This window comes from Phoca vitulina, unplaced genomic scaffold, assembly GCF_004348235.1.
Source record: "Phoca vitulina isolate PV1807 unplaced genomic scaffold, GSC_HSeal_1.0 scaffold59, whole genome shotgun sequence".
Taxonomy (NCBI): Eukaryota; Metazoa; Chordata; class Mammalia; order Carnivora; family Phocidae; genus Phoca; species Phoca vitulina.
In genome coordinates this window covers 10,135,897-10,159,879 of record NW_022589762.1, presented here as the reverse complement: position 1 = coordinate 10,159,879, position 23,983 = coordinate 10,135,897, and the positions used below count along the sequence as shown (strand labels likewise).

The 23,983-nt window shown below is 35.0% G+C and overlaps 1 protein-coding gene across 1 annotated transcript; it reads right to left on the bottom strand.

Annotated features, from left to right (window-relative positions):
• Positions 1-1,290: 1,290 nt before the first annotated feature.
• On the bottom strand, positions 1,291-23,752 carry KLRD1 (killer cell lectin like receptor D1). The gene is made up of 7 exons (XM_032391012.1): positions 23,664-23,752; positions 6,969-7,067; positions 5,522-5,614; positions 5,315-5,377; positions 3,651-3,802; positions 2,699-2,802; positions 1,291-1,649 (listed from the first exon to the last, which is right to left on the bottom strand). Exons 2-7 carry the CDS (start codon positions 6,973-6,975, stop codon positions 1,529-1,531), a joined length of 540 nt encoding a protein of 179 aa, XP_032246903.1. The 5' UTR covers positions 6,976-7,067; positions 23,664-23,752; the 3' UTR covers positions 1,291-1,528.
• Between the last annotated feature and the right edge of the window lie 231 nt (positions 23,753-23,983).

Genomic DNA, 23,983 nt, shown 5'->3' with positions numbered 1-23,983 from the left:
ATCATGACCTGAGCCAAATCAAGAGTCAGACACTTAACCGACAGAGCCACCCAGGCACCCCAAAGCCAAAACAGTTTAAATATCCAGAAAGTATAATGTGTGTCCTCCTAGTCCAAGTTAAACATTTGATTTAGATTGTCTTGTAGTTTTCATAACATAACTTAAGTGCATTTTTCCTAATCTTCATACGAGAATGTGAAGAGTGCAGTTTGTAGTCTTATTATACTTATATATATTTTTAAGATTTTATTTATTTATTTGACAGACAGAGAAAGAGCAAGAGAGCACAAGCAGGGGTAGCAGCAAAGGGAGAGGGAGAAGCTGAGCAAGGAACCTGACGTGGGGCTCTATACCAGAACCCTGGGATCATGACCTGAGCCCAAGGCTGATAGATGCTTAACCCACTGAGCCACCCAGGCGCCCCTTATTATACTTATATTTTAAGAACTAAAACACACAGGGCTTTTTCTCCTCCTGGCTCTTTATTAAAAATCAAATTGAGGTTCTTAATTATTATAACTTAATTGAAATATAAAACAAAAAGATGTGTCAATATAAATTTTTAAAGATGTATATGCAATAGTTTTAAAAAAGGGAATTGGCTTTTGATATCTGTGATATTAGGAAAACCCCATCCAGGTCACAGACATCAGACCGTACTATGTTCCCACCCTTCTCTGACACAGTCAGAACCCCTCAGTTAAATGGGTTGCTCCCTCCCCCGACAGAAAAAGGGAATTGTTCAGTATTTCACACCTAACTTTTAGGAAAAAGGCTTGGGGTTGATTAGAGATTAAGATCTTCAATTTACATCTCAGTGACTTTTTACTGGTGGATAACCATAAAGCAAGAAAGATGTGTAAGATAGAAAAATAAGTATTGCAAATTTATGTGATCAGGCTTGGATTCCATTTACCCTTGCAAAATCTAAAAACAATCACATGGGAACCACTATTTGGACAAAGATTTAAAATTATTCTATAGAACTCAGGACTATCAAGAGAAGAACACAAATATGTTCCCCTCTAAAGTCTGATGATACACATGAGGAAGCTGTCATACGACACTTTAAGCTCTGAATTAAAACATACAGATATATAGATATCTAGAAAGAACTAAGTTCCAGAAAAGTAAAATGAAGATGGGACTTCCAATTTACTATGCCTTACAAAGAACTTAAATGACATTGATATAGGTCATTTGATGCAAATTATTTTATTTGAATTACTGCAAAGAAAATTTACAAGAATATATGCATAAAATATATTAAATTTAATATTGAACATATGCATTAAATCACAATAGTCCTGAAATTTTTTTTACCTTGATGCATTGTTATTACAGATATAGGTGCACAAATTTCACCAATTTTAAAACATTATTTCAAATATATGAAATTGTATCACAAGATATGATTTGAAACATTTTACAGATCCCAGAAGTAGATAATTAGCAATAATATAAGAGGTAAAGTCATGTCCTTATACTACTGAATCTTCACCACCCACCCCTTCCACTCCAAGAAACACTAAATAATTTTTTGTTTACATATAAAACGATATTTATTGCCACAGGGTTCATCCAAAACACTTCCTCTTGCGCTATACATTACGCATTTCTCCGGACTTAATTTTTGAAATAATGGCAATCTGTAATGAAAAATAAAATGTTAACTATGAGAAAAGGAAATGAGAATATCTAGGGATTGTGTTTTTTTATTAAATGATAGAATTTTTTAAAGCACTTGAATGAGATATTAATATATTGAGTCAATTGATTTTTATTCAAGAGCCATGTTTTCACAATTTCAGAGCACAGTATTACAAAAACTCAGCTATTGCCCCAATAATCAACAGCATTAAGGCCAGGGATTTTGTGTTTTTGCTGTTGTTATTAATGGTTTTGATATATGGTATACCTCTATTTTGTTTAAAAATGTACTGGATAATCTAGCCTGGGAAAACAAATCCAAGCATAAGATTCGTCATTGTCTGATGCTGCACATCCAATGTTTATGAATGAAAATGAGAACTAAAGATTACAAATATACAGAAAATAACCTCAGAATATTTGAAACATGGGAGTATACTGAAAATAACAGGCTCAAGAAGAGTAAAAAAAATAATAAATATGTTATTTTCCCTGGAGAGCTTCTGTGAAGGTAAGCATCTGTATATGCACATACTCATCCAAGTGCTTATACAAAGCAAAAAAAAAAGTCAAAAGCTGTTTAATGGTCACAAGTACACTAACTTCATGTCAGTTGAGCATAAATTTGGATGATCTAGGTGGAGCTAAAATTGTTAGATCTCCTTTCTTTTCTGTATTTTCATGCCTTAAACAGGTTATCCTAGCTACAGTGCTCCCAAATGTTACAGTCTCTGGTGAGATCTATAGATAAACTCATAAAAGAGTAAAAAGAGGGGCACCTGGGTGGCTCAGTCGTTAAGCGTCTGCCTTCGGCTCAGGTCATGATCCCAGGGTCCTGGGATCGAGCCCCGCATCGGGCTCCCTGCTCAGCGGGAAGCCTGCTTCTCCCTCTCCCTCTGCTGCTCCCCCTGCTTGTGCTCTCCCTCTCTCTCTCTCTCTCTCTGTCAAATAAATAAAATCTTAAAAAAAAAAAAAAACTCAACTAAAAAGACCTTAAAAAAAAAAAGAAAGAAAGAACTAAAAGGAAACTTGGCTGCCAGAAACTTACAGATCTTGGGAGACACTGGAGCCATCTTCCCACAGCCAGGTATCACATTCTTTATGGTAAGAGAGTCCAATCCAGTAATAATATTTACTGGAGCTCATAAAATGCTGATTGGAAACAAAGACAAACACATTAATCAAACTTGAATCTATTCTGGGAATAATGTACTTTGAAGAAAGTGTCAGCATCAGATTTAGCTTTTTAATCACACAAACTGAAATAATTTTTAATGTCCAGTTTAGAAAGTATAGTCACATGCCTCATATTTCTTCCTTATGTTATTTATTCACTAATTTCCACAAATATTCATTTAAGATATAGAAATAAATGCCACAAAATATCACTTCTTAAAGGAATAAGACATTAGAGGGAAGTAAGAGTTTTCATGGAACACCTCCTTCAAAGAAGATTAAATCAAATTTGATCCCACATCAACAGTATCTTGAGGATATATTTCATAGATATAGTCTACTTAACTTATACTCGGGACAGGTTCTTCATACAGCTATAGAAATTTTTCACTTTTTCTTAAATTGGGTAATTTTTTGATCATACTCTCTGTACTTATCACACATTATATCCCAGAGTGATGACAAAAGATATAATTACAAAAAATATTATAAATTTAATTAATGAACTAAAAATTATGAAGTTATTTTATTAGTCTTTGAATAAAAATAATGGCCTATTATTCGTTCTTTGAATTATCTCTAAAATGTTCCTTGTGCTTTATCTGGAATGTAACTTGATTTTTATTCCTATAATATAAATCTTTGAGAAATTTTATGTAGATTTTATAATGATTGTTTCAAGATATAGCAAATTAGTAAGTCATTAGTTCAAATAATAACAATCCACTTACTATAATTAAAGACAAACAAAAGTATTCAGCTTACTTAGGTAGCATATTTTCCTAGGTCAAAGAAAAGGTAGGAAACCAGAATTAAATACATGCCAATTTATCTCCGTTTTCAATCTGAAGTAGACTGGAATTCTGAGAAGCACAGAAATCACGACTCTCTTCCCAGGTTTTTAATTCACCAGAAAAGAAGTAGCAGTTGCAGTGGTACCCAATCCACCCTTTTGGGCAAGAACAACAGTTAGAGCCTAAGAGAAAAAAAAAAACATGACTTATGACATTCAATTTTTTCAATGCTATTTACTCATTCAAAAATCATTTGTTATTTCTTCACTATTTTCCACAAATATTCTTTGAGAATCTACTACACATACTATAGTTCAGGGGCTATTAATGTGAACAAGTCAGACATAACCCTTTTTCCTAATAGAGATTATATTCGAGATATAGAGTCAGAACTATATAATTTCCAATCATTTATCTATTATATTTAATGATAATTTTGGTAAGTATACACAAGAATAAGTCAGTATGTTAAAACATTGGGTAGCGGAGTATAAATTGGAGGGTGGTTAAAGAACCTTTTTGAAGAAGTGACCCCAAATTGAGCTCTGTTGTGTAAATAGGAATAAACTAGATTAAAGAGATATTTAAAGGGAAATATTTTAGCATATTTCCCGAGTCAGAGAAGAATATAGCACAAATTGGAGAATTCTGATGTTTGGATATTTTATTTTCAAAATAGAGATAAATAAAACAATTAGCTTGAAGTCTAATACTACAGTCTACCAGTGATGGGTCTTGAACATTTACTATCCTCAGTGATAAAAGTCAAGACACATGGTAGGCACTCAAATCTTTGTCAAGTGAATGGTTCTGAAGTGTAGGGTGGGATGGTGGTTACTAGGAGCTGGAGAGTGGGGTAAATGAAGAGATGTTGGTCAAAGGGGACAAACTTCCAGGTAGAAGGTGAATAAGTTCTGGGGATCTAATGCACACAGTTATGATTATAGTTAGCAATACTGTATTATACACTGCAAGTTGCTAAAAAAGTAGATCTTGAATGTTCTCACCATAAAAAAAGAAATGGTAATCATGTGACATGATAGAGGTATTAGTAAATGTTATGGTAGTAATCATATTGCAACATATAAGTGATCAAATCAACCTGTTGATTACTTTAAACTTACACAGCATTATATGTCAATAATATCTCAATACGGATGGAAAAAATGCAAAGGGGAAAAAGATAAATAACTATGATCACAGAAGATGGTGAGACAATTTGGAGACCATTTGCAAAAAATACCTTAAAAATTGGACTTTGAGCTGGCTTTCACTGGATAAGTAAGGTTTAAAATAACAGAAATCTGTGCACTATATTCTGAGACATGCAAGAAGCAGAAGCAAAGGTAAAGAGATATAAAAGTATGAGCTATGAGCAAACCAGCAGGTAATTAAGATTAACCATAGTATTTACTGTAACTTATATTTGTTATTTAAACATGAGCACTCATATAGGAAAAAAAATGTCATTTCAGGCTAATATTTTCCTTATGACTTAAATATGTAAATGATCCATGTTCAATGTAATTTAATGCATTTTACATTAGAGAATAATGAAATGTTACTATCCTACAATTAGTAGGTAAACTTGCATTACCAAGTGTACTATTCCATTATGCTCTGTGTGAGAAAAACAAGAAACTGTCTATTTCATCCTCTACCAACACTAAGGTTTTCCAAAGTATGGAACCTACCTTTCTGGAGTTCTGTGATTGCATCTGGAGACAATGTTGGCTGAATACTTTGTTTAGGATATACTGTAAGAAATGATTAAAAATTTACTTCATTAGATACAAGCTTATGAAATAATAAAATATTACACATTAATAAAATGAAACCTTTGTATTAAATGGTTTCACCACAGTTATGGTCTTTATACAAACTTGCCTAGAAAAACTTACAATCTTTCAACAAAATTCCCATAGTAGCCATCAAAAAAAGGCAGATTACTCCTAAGATCCCAGAAATCAAATTCCATGGAGTGGTCTGAGAACCTGTAGTGAAAGAGAGATACAGTGGTTATTTAAAGAACAAAGGCAGGAGCTGAAGATCTTAAAAGCAACATGGTGAGAGAGAATCTAAAACATTCTTTGATTTGATAACCCAATCATCTTGCCAATGAAACACTGGAAAATGAAAATATTCCCATCAGAACTCGCCCCAATACCCAAATTTTTATGTGGTGTAATTTATTTATTACTGAGATTATCTATAACTTTTCTCCTTCACCAGTCCTGTCCCCATAAAGTGGACTTACCATTTATTTCTTAATTCCACAAAGAAGCTTAGGGATCTGGAGTAAGAAGACATCAGCAGGCATCAGGTTGTGTTTTATGGGCTTACGTAACAGGTATTTATTTTCTCAACAAGAATCACAAGATAATATGATTCCCATTAAGTAGATAAGAAAACTTAAGGTCACTACATCAAAAACTAATGATGTATGGTGACTAACATAACAAAATAAAATAAAATTAAAAAAAAAGAAAACTTAAGGTCCATTAATAATGTTATTTTCTCCAGATACCAAAGCTAGTAAGTATCCAAGTCAGAAATCAAATGAAAGTTTGTCTACCCAGAGTCTTTTACTTAGCAAATTCTGTCATTGCCACAATAGTATACTTGGAAATGTGCCCTTCTATTCATCTTAGTGCATTCTCTACCTAAGAAATATCTGGCTGCTTGTAGCTTTGTAGAGGTTTTTTTTGTAGGGAAGATAAGACATAGGAGCACTCCAGACCTGGTGTGATGTATGGGTAATACCTTGGGGACCTGGATTCATTTCACAGTACATTAAATTATGATATATAAGCAACCATTTTTTACAAGAACATTATGCTTTTTCATACCAAAAATTACTGCTTATTGGCATTTACCCTAAAATAATTTAATGTTAGGAGATTTGGCATTAACATTAGCATACTCCCAAAGAGCCACTAACAGACAGTCCAATGTGTCAAACTATTAATCTAGGTGATTTGGGGTGTCACAGCACAAATGGTAAATTTTTAAAAAACACTTGTAAGCATTGTCACTAATACTTGGCATTCTCTATTTACTTTGGTGCTAGCATTATGTTGTTCATAATTTAACCTGGTAAATTCAGTTTACATTCAGAGTTTAGAGCTATCCCTGTCAGAAGCCACTCTTTAAACCTGCTGGAAAATCTTCACAAAATCATTTCTAAGTTACAGATAAAGAATCAGAAGTGGAAAGCGCTGATACATAGAAAGCCTAAAAATGTCTACTTTTTCCTATAAAACACTGCCCTGAAATTAGCCATATCCCTGAGATGCCTTTTCTGTTTCATTTCATTTTTTTAAATTTTATGACTCGGGCCTCACATACCTGCCATGAGAAATGATCCAGTATCGATGCCGACAAGGTACAACGTGTGCTTAATCAAGAAGGATGGTGTTGTGTTGGTTCACAGAGCTGAGCCGGAAGCTAAACAATCCAGAAGTCATGCATGAAGAAATTTAAAAGAAAAAAAGAGAAAAATTATTTATTTGAACAATGTTCTTGAATCTTCTATTGGTGAATGTATCATATGAACAAGAAGCAGTAAAGTCTCTAGCTTCTAAAATGTTCCAGGAACCACAACACAGGAAATTACCACAGTACATGTGTAATGCAAACCCTTTGACTATCATAAAAGAAAATGAGTGGGATTTCTTTTTTAATATGTGAATATCAAAGTCATCTTAAAACATCATTTGGAAAACAGGACATGTATGGTTTTCATCCTTTGAGTTTACTGGGAATCTAGGTAGATTTTTTTATCCTGTCAAATTGTTATCCTGGGGACGCCTGGGTGGCTCAGTCGTTAAGCGTTTGCCTTCCGCTCAGGTCATGATCCCAGGGTCCTGGGATCGAGCCCCGCATCGGACTCCCTGCTCTGCGGGAAGCCTGCTTCTCCCTCTCCCACTCCCCCTGCTTGTGTTCCCTCTCTCACTGTGTGTCTCTCTGTCAAATAAATAAAATCTTAAAAAAAAAAAATTGTTATCCTGTTTCCTTTGTTTTCTTGTCTCAAATTTCACACCCTGAGGCTCTACCTTGAGGGCAATTTTACAAAACTGCCTTGGTGTTACCTGAGGTTAAACTCAAAAAAAAGACTTCAGAAGAGCACCAGAACTACCTGACACTTAACAAATTATGGGAGAAAGTGGAGCCATTCTCCCAAAACCAAGTACTAAGTGAATGTCTGACCTAAGATGGTAGGGAGTTCATAAAGCCCTGGTTAGAAACACAGTGGAACATATAAAATAAATCCCAGTCCCTGCAGCCCCAATTACACAAAGAGTCACAGATTTATTTTTGCCTATGCAAATCTGGGCACATTGCATTTTGAGTAAAGTAAATGAATGCCATCAGACTCCGCTATTTAACCTCATGCTCCAACATGATTTTCTCTTATAATAAGCAAGTAATCATATGACTCATTTCTCTTCCTCTTCCTCTCCCTCTCTTTCTGCCCATTCACTTATGGTTTATGAATCACCACCAAACTGTACTCATCTTACGAGACATCAGAACATAAATATCTTAAGCAACACTTTCTTCCTAAGTAATTAGATGTCCCATCTTGGGACATTTGAATTTAATGAAACTTTGTGAATAAAGCATGTGCGTATGTCTATAGTTTATTTTTTAAAATTTTATTATGTTATGTTAATCACCATACATTACACCATTAGTTTTTTTTACCACAATTTTTTTTTATTATGGTATGTTAATCACCATACATTACATCATTAGTTTTTGATGTAGTGTTCCATGATTCATTGTGTGCGTATAACACCCAGTGCTCCATTCAGTACGTGTCCTCTTTAATACCCATCACCAGGTTAACCCATCCCCCCACACCCTTCCCCTCTAGAACCCTCAGTTTGTTTCTCAGAGTCCATAGTCTCTCATGGTTCGTCTCCACCTCCGATATCGCCCCCTTCATTTTTCCCTTCCTGCTATCTTCTTTTTTTTTTTTTTATAGTTTCTAAAGTCAGCAAAAGTTTTAAATGCAGCCATAGCAAGAACTTTTTTTTCTTAAAAGGATGGACTAGTTTTTATATTCATACCTCTAATATGGCTCCACATCTTATTTCAGAGATGCAAAAAAGCCCCATTATTTTAAAACAAATGGTATAAATGAGTTAAAATTGTTATGATTCAAAACAAGTTTAATTGGTTGTTGAATAAAACAATGGATAAAATGAAATTCTACTCTATTTTAAAGCCACATGTTAGAATTATGATTACCTATTTTATCTCCAATCACCTAAAGTATGAAACATGAACCTAATCACTTTATTTAAATGAAACACCACCTGGTAAGAATACGTATTTTTATTCATAATTAAAACAATTTATTTTCATAGGAACACAGGTGACTGTATTTTAATATTTCATAATGGTCTATTTTTATTCATTGTAAATTTTCATAAGAGTATCTTAACCTTTTCCCAGAAACCTGAATTTTATGCTATTCACGTAATTTGGTAAGGCACCTTATGTCAGTTTTATAATAACTATTTTAAGGTACAAGGAACAACCAGATAATTTGTTCAAATGTTCATTCAATAACCTAACAATCAAATCAAAAACATTCAGCTTAATCTTGAAGTGTTTTTCAATGTCACCCAAAGGAAAATGTGTGACACTCAGTTTGAGAAAATATTGATTCATCTCTACTCTCTAACTGAAATACACTAAAACTCTAAAATATAACAATACACCAATTCAATCAATCCTCAAGCACAGGAGACCCCAGCTCTCTCTCATTTGTGCTTCATTACAAAGGAGGTAGCCCTTGAATCTATTCCCAATCCACTCTGGAACAGAACAGAGAAACAGAGGAGGGAGAGATGACTTCAGAAAGAAAAAGAAAGGACTCATATTAAAATTGAAATTTGAGGGCGCCTGGGTGGCTCAGATGGTTAAGCGTCTGCCTTCGGCTCAGGTCATGATCCCAGGGTCCTGAGATCGAGTCCCGCATCGGGCTCCTTGCTCAGCAGGGAGCCTGCTTCTCCCTCTCCCTCTGCCTCTCCCTCTGCTTGTTCTCTCTCCGTCTCTCTCGCAAATGAATAAATAAAAATCTTTAAAAAAATAAAATAAAATAAAATAAAATTGAAATTTGAGCATGAGCTTGTAGGATAAATTGGACTTGGAAATACAGAACTGTGGTTACAGTGAGAGTAGATAACAGACATGCCTCAAACTGATACCTAAATAAGATGGAAAAAATTCAACACACATATTTTCTTCCCATTTTTTTAAATAAAATATATATTTTGAAAAGTAATAAAAGCAAAAATTCTAATGATTATCAAAGGCAAGACCTGCAACTACCACCCCCATCAAGAAATAGACCATTTCCAGCACCCCCAAGATCTTTCCTCACTTAAACTGGTACTACTACTCTCTTTCTCCTTCTGGATATCATCACCATCTTGACTCCAAAACTATCTTAACCTCAAATGCAAACCATAGTTTAGTTTTGCCCATTTCTTAAATTTATATAACTAGAACAACATAAAATAAACTCTTCTGTTTCTAGCTTATTTTCCTCACATTCTTGAGAGAGTCATCCAAGGATCCCTCTCCATCTTGTTGACACTGACTAGGCCATATGCAAATTACTGTGGCTAGTGGATAAGACACATTGATTGGTTTGAATCAGTTGGGGTCTAATTTGGACACTGGAGTGGGGTCAACTTTACTCAAAACAAAATGAATAGTAATGATCATCTAAAGGAAATCTAAAGCACTAAATTTCTAGAAAGATGAACTTTGGGAAATTGTTGACCCCTTTCAATAATTTTTAGTTTTTGTTTGTTTGTTTGTTTTATTTCCTTTATTTTTTTCTTAAAATAGGTCTTTATGAATGAGTCTACCACTGATCAACATGTAAAAGTTTATTTTGAAGCACAGAAAAAGAGTGAACTTCTTATTGTGTACCAATTATAATCAATTCAAGTCCAGATTCATCAAGAAACAGTGTTATAAAGATGAGCAATGACTTCCATGAGCTTTGATTTGAAAACATTTAGCACATCCACCATCTCTGAATTTACTATTTTTTTTAAGTAGGCTCTACACCCAGTGTGGGGCTCGAACTCATGACCCTGAGATCAAGACCTGGGCTGAGATCAAGAGTCAGGTGCTTAACCTACTGGGCCACCCAGGTGCCATGAATTTACTATTTCTGAGGTGGAATGAATATTTTATTAAAGAATATAACAGAATTTGACTTTAGAGAGAGGGTAGTGTAGTTGAGACATAAGAAAGTGAAAAGAAGATAGCTAGTGCTAATACCAAGAGAATACACTATCTTCTGTTAACCTCTTTTTTTTTTCACTTTTTATGTTGCAATGCTTATAGATTGACATAAAAGTGCAAAATTAATAAGTACAGGTAGTTCCCTGGTACCCTTCATTCAGTTTTCCCCATGGTAATATCTTACACAATTAGAGTATAATATCAAATCTATGACATTGACATTCATACAATCCATACACTATTCAGATTTCACCAGTTTTGTATGCACTTATTTGCTTGAGTGTGTGTGTATGTGTATAGTTTTATGCAATTTTGTCTTGTGTATAAATTTGTGTAACCACTATCATATAATCTCTGTTTTTATATTTTAGAAAGTAATTACCACCATTTATTTTGTTACTCTGAAGTTTGGTTGCTAAAGGAAAGACAAAGTAAATGACTGGAACTTTTCCTTTGTTTACCAATTTTCATTTTAATAAGTTGATTTAGTGGGGGGAAAATTTAACATTTATTGAGCAAATATCACATGTCTATTCTACTGTTTAATTGAATGTCTCATTAAGTGTATGAGTACACATTTACCAGTATCAGTACATTTAATTCTAGTAAAATATTTGAGCACTCTACTGTTTCATTGATGTAGAAATTTGTTAATACATCAGAAATTCTGTTTTATCCAATACTTTCTTTAATGTAAAGATTATACAAGTAAACATAGCAATAGGAAATCATTTAAATTTTTCCCACCTTTGAATATTCTTGTCCTAGAGTTAAAGATCCTGACATCACTTTAAATTGAGTAACCAGATTCTTATTGGTCATTCAGTTCCACCAATAGAGCTTTCCTAAGAGTTGACCAGAATTGTTTCTTACAGGATCTTGCTCTGGCCTTCTCTAAGGAGTTGAGATGATCATTTTGTAGCTCCATCAAGTGAGGAAATATTTGCCATTAGTAGAAATGCTGATTTTTCAGTTCTTATTCAATACCTTGTTTTAATTTGATCTCGGGTTTTTTACCCAATATCTGTGCAATTATATTATGGGTTTTAGATACTGCATTGTTGTTTTGACAAGTAGGGTATCATTCTACAGTTGTGATTTAAATGACCGTTTAAATTCAATCATGGATATTAACCAAAGATGTTATGCAAGAATGTTTCCCTTTTTTCCCATGAAATTAAAAGTACCAGGAAACTCCTACCCATCAAAAGAAGTAGAAAAACAAGCAACAAAACCAAAGAAACAAGCAACTCTGCATCTGGTTCAGGAAGAGCTTATTCAGATTCAGATGAAAGAAAAAATAATAGTGTGAAGGTTTTGGGTATATTTAGATTTTTCTCAGCACTTGAGCCTGCCTAATAGCTGTTTTATAAAGTAAGATGTCTACACAGGAAAAGAAGCATTCAAAATAATGTCCTAATCGGTAACCTAGATTTTGGATAAAACATTGGCATTCTCTGATTAATAAGGGCAGAGAGGGGTTTATAAAACCAGAATGGGGAAAAAAAAAACCATACAATTTGTTTCAAAATTTCTTAATCGCAGCCTTTAAAGCATATGTCTTCTAATTACTAAGTCCCATCGCAGGAGACTTGGGTAGAGTGTAAGACCTCATGTAAGAGTCGCAAAGACCTTGCTGGCTGCAGCTGTGGCTTGTCGGTCCCCATGTAGATGGAAACAGTTTGTCTGCGGTGAGCTGTTGGTGGGTCTTTAGGTTCTCACTCTGAAATAACACCCCAAAGTGACACATTGTTTACTTCCTAAAGTCTAAAACTGAAGTATTTTTACTAAATATCTGTGGAACGGCACAGAGCCTCTTTCTTGACTTTAGACAAAAATACATGCATTATAAAACTCTATGATCAGTATCTCTTGATGAAACTTGAGCATAAAGAAAAAATAGGGGAAGTAAAAGAATTCCCTAAGAATAGTAAGACACATAAGTACCAAACAGGAGGTTACTCAGATCAGTAAAAACCTATCAGTCTGGAAAACTCACTTTTTAGTTTTCATACTGATCTCTTGTCCAGTGAAGATCAATTAACCTATACATTTCCAAAATCCAGTAGCGTGAACTAAATCTGAAGGAAAAGAGGCATATAAAGGATTATTCTTTTTTTTTAAAGATTTTATTTATTCATTTGAGACACAGAGATACAGAGAGAGAGAGAGAGAGAGCATGAGCAGGGAGAGAGGCAGAGGGAGAGGGAGAAGCAGGCTCCCTGCTGAGCCAGGAGCCCGATGTGGGGCTCGATCCCAGGACCCTGGGATCATGACCTGAGCCGAAGGCAGACGCTTAACCATCTGAGCCACCCAGGCTCCCCATAAAGGATTATTCTTAAAAATGTTATAATGTGTCTCTAATTCTTTAGTAGAGAAGTAGTCTTTTATTTATTTATTTGTGATTTTATCAAGTTATACAAAAACAAATACATCGTTTAGGTGGTACATAGATTTGGCAAGAAAAGGAGAGAAAGAAGGAAAGGAGAGAAGAAAGAAAAAAGAAAGAAAGGAAGAAAAAGAAAGAAAGAAAGAAAAAGAAAGAAAGAAAGAAAGAAAGAAAGAAAGAAAGAAAGAAAGAAAGAAAGAAAGAAAGAAAGAAAAAGAAAGAAAAAAAAGAAAGAAAGAAAAGAAAAAAGAAGGAAGGAGAAAAGAAGGAAAGAGGGAAGGAAAGAAAAAAGTTACGAGGGTGGCACAGAAACTATTAACAGAAACTATTAGACTCAGTTTCCAACATTTCTAACATTCTAGTTTTTCCATTTGTATCATTTTTCTCATTCTGTAATAACGCCAATGATAATGATACCTTACACTTTATTTTCCTTTAAATTCACACAATTTTCATAATATATTATAATTTTCATATCAAATAATTATCTTTAAAGCAGTTAAATATTTTTCAGTTTACTATATGCCAGGCTTTGTGGTAGATCTTTTGCATAATTTACTTTATTTAGCATTATTTCTTAAGTTATATAGTTGAAAACACAGAGGATTATCAAGGGAAGTATGCTTTAAGTCAACTAGCTAGCAACAGCTGAGCTGAGACTCACTAAGCTTTTTCTACCTCTAATAGGTCAAAATATAGAGAGTCACTTTTCATAACTGTAAGATGATGTATATTATTTGTCCTTCATTGTCCTAGTAATTTTGAATCTTCAATTTTTAGATACATAAATAACCATAGATGTATTGGATGCATATTTTCTATATAATAATAACATATATTTGTATATATCTATAAATATATAAATATTTAATGTTTAAGGGCACCTGGGTGGTTTGGTCGGTTAAATGTCTGCCTTCAGCTCAAGTCATGATCCCAAGGTCCTGGGATTTAGCTCCGCATTTGACTCCCTGCTCAGTGGGGAGTCAGCTTCTCCTTCTCCCTCTGTCCCTCCCCCAACCCCTGTCTGTGCTCTCTTTCTCTCAAATAAATAAATTAAATGTTTTAAAAATATATATTTAGCGTTTAATAATACACATAATATTTAATAAATTATAAATATGTAAATATATGCATGCACACATACTAGACTATGTACCGTTTATTTTTATGAAGATAAAACCTAGATTTCAACAGATCACTAAACTAGATTGTCACCAAAATTTTGTATAACCTCTAATAGCTTTCAGTTATATGCTTTGCTTCCTGGTTTGCCTGTTTTCATTCTTTCTGTCTTCTAAAAAATATAACTTATTTTTTTAATCTGTCTATATACACTAATATCTATTTGTGAATTTAATGATACTTTCAGATATAAAATAATTCACTTTAAGAGGATATTGGTACTGGGGCGCCTGGGTGGCTCAGTCGTTAAGCGTCTGCCTTCGGCTCAGGTCACGATCCCAGGGTCCTGGGATCGAGTCCCACATCGGGCTCCCTGCTCCGCGGGAAGCCTGCTTCTCCCTCTGCTGCTCCCTGCCACTCTGCCTGCTTGTGATTCCTCTCTCTCTCTCTCTGTGTCAAATAAATAAATAAAATCTTTAAAAAAAAAAAAAAAAAAAAAAGAGGGTATTGGTACCAAAGTGGATGCTTCTTTTTAAAATTTTTTAGGTTTGTTTGCAGTTAGACTTCATAGAGAAAAAAAAAAAATTTTACCCTGCTCCCTCTTTCTATTCTGTTTGTGTGTGTGTGTGTGTGTGTGGTGAGAGAGGTGATAAATCTTTAACCAGAAAGATGTAAGTGCAAAGTAAACATTATAACTTGTCAGTAGCAATTAAAGATATTTACTATTCACTGTATGTGAATATCATGTTTACAATGTTCCAGGCAGACACTAACAGGTAGAATGATGAGAATAAATGTTATCTCTAATTTTAAGATCTCTGTCTAGTGAAAAGTTTAGAAAATTGTAACTCAATTTTTTAGTAACATAAGAAGGGTGCATCCAACATGCTATGAGATAATAGAGTTAGGTCTGGTAAGTCAGCTTCATGACATGAAGTAGAAAATATAAATTGTCTCAGTTGAGATAAACCTTCTTTGTCAGTGATAAAGACTTTGTTTTTATTTTCCTGTAACCTTAAGATAATCAAAAATTTTTATATTACATATACTACATTTTACAATTTACTTGTTTAACATGAATTTTTCCCGGTTATAGTCACCTTCAGATTGCTGGAAATTAAAAAAAAGGAACAGAAATAGCCTGTATCCTGATTACTTTCTCCCAAGTCATTTAAATGCAGTTGATGCTCTTAGTCTTTGCAGTGACTGGCATGAGAGGAAAGTGAGTGTTGAGTGTTGCTATTCCACTATGAACACTGTAAGAATGTTGATCAATAGGCTGAGGTATCCCAGAAGAGTATCATATCTTGGCTATTTGTCTTCTTGTATCATTAAAGTGAAATACTAAGTATTTTGAAATTGCCATTAGTTAAATCTGAATGAGTTTCATTCTTCCTCTTCAACAGTAAATAGAGAACAGAATCACATTTTCTATTATATGAGAATTATAAATTTTTATGGCTAGACTAGGAAGAACTTTGATGGAAAAGTAAATTGATACCTGAATATGTTAAAGCCAATATTTTGAAAAAAAATACTATTTTAAAGATAGTTCATATTGAAATTATTAAGATTTTCCCCAATTCTTATGTTAACAAGCATCAATACTTCCTTTGAAGATATTTCAAGCTAAACTCAATGTCTTTACTTAAGGAATATTCCTGGGTAGCTCCTAAGTGCCAGACACTCTTTTGGATGCTTTGAATACAATAACCCACAAAAGAAAAAACAATCTGTGTTTTGTGGTATTTTAACTCTATTACAGAAATCTAGCAATGAGACCACACATATGTAAAAAGAGTTTATCAGATGGAGAAATATAAAACAAAGAAGAAGGACTTGAAAAGCTGGGACAGGTGTGAAGTGTGATGATAAAATTTTAAAGCAGATGATGAAGGAAAGCCTCACTGTGAAAAAGATAACTGAGCAGAGAGGAAAGAGGTGAGCGAGTGAAGGGGCACCTGGGTGGTTCAGTCGGTTAGGCAGCCAACTTTTGATCTCAGCTCAGGTCTTGATCTCAGGGTTGCAAGCTCAAGCCCCCATTGGGCTCCACACCTGAGTGTGAGCCTACTTGAAAAAAAAAAAAAGAAAAATGAAAAAGAAAAGAGGTGAATGAGCAAACCATGCAGGAGGGGAAGGAGCACTGAATGCTTGTGGCCTCCACAGTTGCAGTGTAAGTACTCATTTGGCTCTTTTATTGACATGAGCCTGCAGCTGTTACTAGGAAATGTACAATCTAAGCCCAGAAGTGCTTCTCACTTAACCGAGTGAGCCACCCAGGTGCCCCCGTTGATTCTTCCAACTGTTTCAATAGCTGAGATTTCAAGCAAATTTATTATCTTGGATCTCTACTTTTTTTCAGTAGATCCCCTGCTTCATGATTTGTAGCCCCAAGTTATATTCCTAGAATCATCCTATCATTGACCATCCCATTCCACTGAATGCTCACCACTTTTCCCCCCAAAAGGAGATGACTCCCACTTCCGAAGTGGATGCAAAACACTTGTTCCACTTCCAAAAGACCATATATCAGAAAAGAGTAGTTTCTGTCCCATGTTGGGCACTAACAGTAATGAAACAGGACAAACACCACAAAGACACAAGATACAACTCAAGGAAACTCAGGGATAGTAGGATGTACATGGTGCAGAAGACTCTGCTCATACTATAGAGAGGCATGCTTGCCTGGGTACAATCAAAGCCACTGTAGATAGGGCTATGAGAAAGCAATCTTGATTTCATTCAGATTCATATGTTTATAAAGAGGTTGAAGATGTCAGGAAGAATTTTACCTAAGCTAGATTCACAATATCCTACAGTAGGCTAACACTCAGAAAAATACTTAATGCCAAGGGAATAAAAGTCAACAGTGAACAACATCTTTCACCACAGATACAAAAGATATGCATTTAAAAATTAGGGAAACACAACAAAAGGTTACAATAAAATGTTTGGAGTTAACAAATTAGGATTTATTATAGATTTCTTATCAGAGATCAATTTATGTCATTTTGAATATTTTTCAGCTCCAAATTTAACCTTTGATATATAAAAACATTGATTTGGTCCTTGAAAATTCCTGAAGGACTAAAGCAATAACTAGTTAATGAATTATTTATATGTTAAAATGTTAATTCTTAGGAGAAAAAGGAAATAATTAGAATTTTCCATGTTCAGGATCAAAATAAATTAATTAAACACATCTATATTCAGGAAGAAACAGTGAGGAAAATGCTAACGGGGGACTTAGAAGACAGAACTTCACGGTTGCACAACCAACCAGGACATGATTCAGAACAAGCCCCCTCTCTAGGTATCAACTGCAGCACTGCTAGAGTGCTTAGATCTAAATCAGCGATTTTCATACTTTTATCTTTTAGAGCAGAACTTTTATATAAATAAAATTTTAAGTTGAGATATAAACCAATAAAATACACAAAATCCAGAAGTATTATTACTGAAGCCAGGGCTACCCTCCCATTTAACTCTCCCCACACTTGCCTTGGAGGATCTAAGGTTGCTACTTTTAAAACTTAGAAGCAACTTATTTAGATGATCAACATCCATTCTAACATTCAAAATCTATGATTTTTTATTGAAGTATAGTTAATGTACAATATTATATTAGTTTCAGGTGTACAATATAGTGATTCAACAATTCTATGCATTACTTAGTGCTCTTCATGGTAAGTGTACTCTTAATCCCCATCACCTGTTTCACCCATCCCCCCCACCCATCTCCCCACTGGCAACCACCAGTTCTCTACATTTAAGAATCTGTTCTTTTTGTTGTCTCTTTTTTTTTCTTTGTTTGTTTTTTTTCTTTGTTTCTTAAATTCTACATGAGTGAAATTATATATTTATTTGTTTTAATACTCACAATTTAGTAGATCTGCTTGAACTATATTCCTATTTCTAGATTTTGCTTGATTTTTTTTTTTCTGAACCAGACCAATACAGTAAAAATAAGTCCTTTTTGATTGAATTAAATTCTATAAAGAATCTGAACCCATAACATTGTAAACATCAGGCTTGGACTGTTTTACTATCTTCGCATATCTGGCTCTTAATATCAATGGGCCATAGCAGACGTTCATGGTTAGTTTTCACATGTATTGACTCAAGACTAAATTGATAATTGATTAATATGTGTAGCAGATTGTTATAATGTGACCCCCAAATAATATCTTCTTGTATTCATGCCCTTGTGCCCTTCCCTTCCATTTTAAACCTGAACTGACCTCGTTACTTGCCTTGACCAATAGAATGTGGTGGACATGATGTTTCTTTCTCAAGTTCTCTAACCAAACTCTTAAGAGGCCCTGAATCTTTTTCTCTCTTGTGAAGAACTAAGTTACCAAGCAGTCTGGGTTATCATGCTGGCAAGGCCACATGGTGAGATGGGTCACAGAAGATGAATAGCCATGAAGGGAAAGAAGTCTTTGACAATAAAGACCAAGGAGAGACAGGCCTCAGCCTTGCAGCCATCTTAGCTGAAGGGCAAGACAGAATTAATGGAATCATGGAGGCTTCCGTGCCAATAGCAGCTCCATGAATGAAGCCTGCCAACATTATATGGAACAGAAAGAAGAACTATCCCATCTGGGCGCTTCCCAGCCAACCCACAGAAACATGAGAAACAAAATATTTGTTGCTCTAAGCCATTAAATTTTGGTGTGGTTTGACACACAGCAATAGATAACCAAAACAGTATGAGATACACAAGTAGTTTCAAAGGCTCTCTCAAAGAAAAAAGAACTTACCCATTTGAAATCTTTACATTGTCTTGTTCCACTATTTTCTCTAAGAGTTGTATGTCCTTTCATTCCTTCACATACATCATTTTTACATATGTTATCTAAAGCATTTCAAAGAAATCTATCACATCTTATCTAGTCAGGACACTTCAGTTTCATTTCAATTTTAATTAAAATTTTAATTTTAGTACATTCTTAGTTTCAGTCACATCACACATATAAAATATATTCAAAAAGTAACATTATTTGTACATTAAACCTAATAAAATGTTTAATTTAAAACAAGGATTATGGAGCAGTCATTATTTGGAATCAGTAACAGATCTGATTCATTAATCACAGATTTTCTTTAACTTACCTTCATATCTAAAGTGTCTTGTTGATTGTTAATCTCTATCTCCTCTGGTCCTGTCTTTAGCATTTTGCTTATGCTGTATGATATTTCATCTTAATATGATCACTATTACATACCTATTTTCTTCTTTTCATTTACAATTTTATTTCATTCTATTTCCCTTTATTTTTTTACAAATATAAATAATAAACTTTAAAATATAATCGAGGCATGCCTGGGAGGCTCAATCGGTTTGAATGACTGACTCTTGATTTTGGCTCAGGTCATGATCTCAGGGTCCTGGGATGGAGCCCCAAGTCAGGCTCCACACTTAGCAGGGAGTCTGCATGAGGATTGTCTCTCCCTCTCCCTCTGCCCCTTTAAAATAAATAAATAAATCTTTAAAAAAAATAAAATATATTCGAATAAATTTTCTCTGAACTCTAATAGTAGATCTAATACTTGTTTAAAACTGTGTTAAAAAATTAACAATAATGAAAAGCATATATCAGGATTACAGTTATGTTTAAAATGGTAGCAGTTTTCTTTTGTTTTTTTTAGATTTTATTTATTTGAGAGAGAGAGAGAGAGAGAGCGCGCGCACAAGTGGGGGGGAGGGGCAATGGGAGGGGGAGGAGCAGATTCCCTGCTGAGCAGGGATCCCGACATAGGACTCATCCCAGAACCTTGGGATCATTAGCTGAGCGGAAGACAGACGCTTAACCAACTGAGCTACCCAGGCATCCAGTAGCAGTTTTCTAACAATAAAATTTGACGTCCATTTTTTTTTAATGGAAAAGTAAAAGATGAATTTGGATGATTTTATATTGTAATTTTCTTTCCATCCCCTCCCTTTGTTGTTTTCAGATATCATTAAAACTAAAAGATAATTGAATGGCACATGATAATGTATCAAGACAGCTTGCATGGTTAATATCTACATTTTTCAAATAAAAGAATAGAAACATTTTTATGAGAACATGTTAGTTCTGACTGAGCCAACTAGAGTTTGAGATAAAAGATTTTTCTTCCCATTTGATCTGTTGTGTGAGTTTATAATTAATGAGTCTAAGCTATTTTTTTTCTCATTTTTCTCCTTAAATGAGATGCACTAATTACAGGTAAAATTCTGTATTCAAACTACTCACTGAATTGAATTGGCCTCAGCCAACATAGTGAATAAAACAGCATGAATAGGGGCACCTGGGTGGCTCGGTCTTTAAGCGTCTGGCTTGGGCTCAGGTCATGGTCCCAGGGTCCTGGGATCGAGCCCCACATCAGGCTCCCTGCTCTGCGGGAGGCCTGCTTCTCCCTCTCCCACTCCCCCTGCTTGTGTTCCCTCTCTCACTGAGTCTCTCTCTGTCAGATAAATAAATAAAATCTTTTAAAAAAGAAAACAGCATGAATAACAGAGCTTCACAGGCTTAGCATTGGAATATGAAAGATCTAGATTCAAAGCTAAGCTCTACCACTTTCTAGCTTGGTGAATTAAATAAATTACAACTACTCAGCCAGAATGTCATAATTTCTAAAATTATATGTTTAACTCATTGGTTTGGGGATGACTAAATAAAATGAGTGTAAATTACAGGGTACAAAATAATTATCCTGACCTACAAAAGATAAATGGTGTTTTATTAGTAGTAGCCAGATGAAAAGGACAAGATAAATGCAGATATCATACAGAAGACAAAATAGGAAGATCACTAATTCCTCCTTTTCATGGCAGAATGTGGAGTTCTGTAGTTGCTGACATCGCAAGGTTTCTGCATGTCAGATAAATAGTAAAGGTTATTCCCCACCTGCTGGCCATTTCCCTTTCTGCAACCACCAACAGTTGTCTGGACAACAAACAGTCCTGGAGTCATTCAGAGGAGATGTCACGCTGGATTTATGCTCATTGATGTGAATACCATTTCTCATCACACCTTTGAAGTTGCAGGAAATACTGACAGTATAGGGGACATTAAGCTATATATAAGAAAAAAATAAGCAAGATTCTGAGCTGGTTCAGAGTGCAACAAGTACTACTCTGAGAACGGGAACTAGAGAATGAGGACAGAGGGGCAGGAGGGCGAGGAAAGCACACTTTGCTTTTGTCACTGAAATCACTGTTTAGATTTGGAACCAGTCTTTTTTCTGGACACCAGTAAAGTAATGAGGAAACTCAAGGACCTGGATAGGAGTTTAGTATCTCCCTCTCTTTTGAATGAAAAGGGGCCCATTGATGTGCTTTTGATTTTTGGTGTTACTGATGTTTCCTCTAGATGGATTCAAACTTTATGAAAATAAATGTTTATTTTTTAAATAATAATGTCCATAACAAAGGTATAGAAAATTAAAAAACTGAAACAAGCTAGAATTAAAGTTATTCTGATCATTTCCTGATAATACCCCTCCAATGGAGACTCATACGATGTTTCAGTCTGTTACTGACAATAGCTGGAGTTTGACAATATTCTATCAGTTTTAAAACTTCTAGAGTTGTAGACAAAACTTCCAAAACTTGAAGACAGTGAAAGGCATGAACCTATTTTTATTTTTTTTAAGATTTTTATTTATTTATTTGTCAGAGAGAGCACAAGCAGGGGGAGCGCAGGCAGAGGGAGAAGCAGGCTCCCTGCTGAGCAAGGAGCCCAATATGGGACTCGATCCCAGGGTCCTGGGATCATGACCTGAGCCCAAGTTCCTGTCGGGATGCCTGGGTGGTTCAGTCAGTTAAGTGTCTGCCTTTGACTCAGGTCATGATCTCAGGGTCCTGGGATCAAGTCCCATATCAGGTTCCCTGCTCATCGGGGAGCCTGCTTCTCCCTCTCCTCCCTGCTCGTGCTCTCTCTCACTATCTCTCTCTCTCTCAAATTAATAAGTAAAACCTCAAAAAATAAAATAGCTCCTGTCTTGTCGTTACCTATCTCTGGTAGGCTTGACAGAAAAAAATAATATGAGAGTGGGGATTGTATCTCTTTGGTTTAGTTCTGTATCTACAGCTCCCAGAATCATGCCTAAACCACAGAAGATTTTTAAAAAATAACTATCTGTTTAATGAATGAATGTGTGAATATAGAAATGGAATCAGGTGATAAGTAGATGTATAAAAACTGAATGACACTTAAAAACCAGATGAAGTCTGAAGCAACACAACTGTCTCAGTACCATGGAAATTATGATATCAGTGGAATAAGCTAATGTGAACAAGGCACACAGAGAATCTGGAAAAATAACATATAGCTAAATGAGAAGACAATACAAAGGCCAAAAAATATTTTTAAAAAAGAATGTTTAGAATTCAAAACCAATTTCTAATTGATCCCAATCAGATGATCACTTTTTTCCCTTCTTCAGCCTGTTAAACGTGAGGTGTCAAAAGTCAGTAGTTTCAAGTGTCTGAGTCTGGTTCTTTTGTTAGGTCTGTAAACTTGAATGGGTTACAGAACCCCTTTGATATTTATTTTCATCATCAGAAAAGGTAAAATGCAAGGAATAGTTTATTAGAAATATATTGTAAGAATAGTTTAATGTATCAATATAAAGATAACTTATAAATACTTTTTTTTTTTTTTTTTTAAGATTTTATTTATTTATTTGAGAGAGAGAATGAGAGACAGAGAGCATGAGAGGGGGGAGGGTCAGAGGGAGAAGCAGACTCCCCGCCGAGCAGGGAGCCCGATGCGGGACTCGATCCCGGGACTCCAGGATCATGACCTGAGCCGAAGGCAGTCGCCCAACCAACCGAGCCACCCAGGCGCCCAAGATAACTTATAAATACTTTTAACATCTAATAAGTGCTCAAAAACATTAGGATATATACATATATAATGTATACGTAATATATAATGTATATATATTATGGACAGAGGCCATTAATTACATTCAGTTTGGAGATTAAAGTTTTTCAAGAAGGATGTCTGGATTCGGATATGACTCTGGCTCTTTTGGTCAGACTTCATCAGCAGCTCAGTGCACATTATGTGTGTAAAAGTTGCACTTACTGTACAAAATATTTCTAACCACAGACTTGTTGCTGCTTGAAATAACATTTAATGCTCACACTAGCCTTGACATGACTGTACCATCCTGGGGATGGTAAATGGGTATCGGGCAGAGGAAATAGCATGTCTGCTATTTTGTAACTACTATAAAAGATACTGGGAATCAAAGCAGTTTACCTGGTCATGGAACAGAAGATAAAGTTTAAGGAAGAGATGGGGCTCCTTGGGTGGCTCAGTCATTAAGCGTCTGCCTTCAGCTCAGGTCATGATCCTGGGGTCCTGGGATCGAGTCCCACATCGGGCTCTCTGCTCAGCGGGAAGCCTGCTTCTCCCTCTCCCACTCCCCCTGCTTGTGTTCCCTCTCTCACTGTGTCTCTCTCTGTCAAATAAATAAATAAAATCTTAAAAAAAAAAAAGTTTAAGGAGGAGACCAAAAGTGAGGTTTGCAAGCCTGGATGTGGAGATCATTATCACTTTAATGTCATTATCTGTGTCAT

What these genes read in the sequence shown, in the direction of transcription:
- KLRD1 (XM_032391012.1), bottom strand. An exon ending in GGGAATTTTGTTGAAAGATT is followed by an intron (nt 5,378 to 5,521) that starts GTAAGTTTTTCT and finishes CATTTCTTACAG; the next exon opens with TATATCCTAAACAAAGTATT. An exon ending in TCCAGTGTCTCCCAAGATCT is followed by an intron (nt 1,650 to 2,698) that starts GTAAGTTTCTGG and finishes TTTTCATTACAG; the next exon opens with ATTGCCATTATTTCAAAAAT.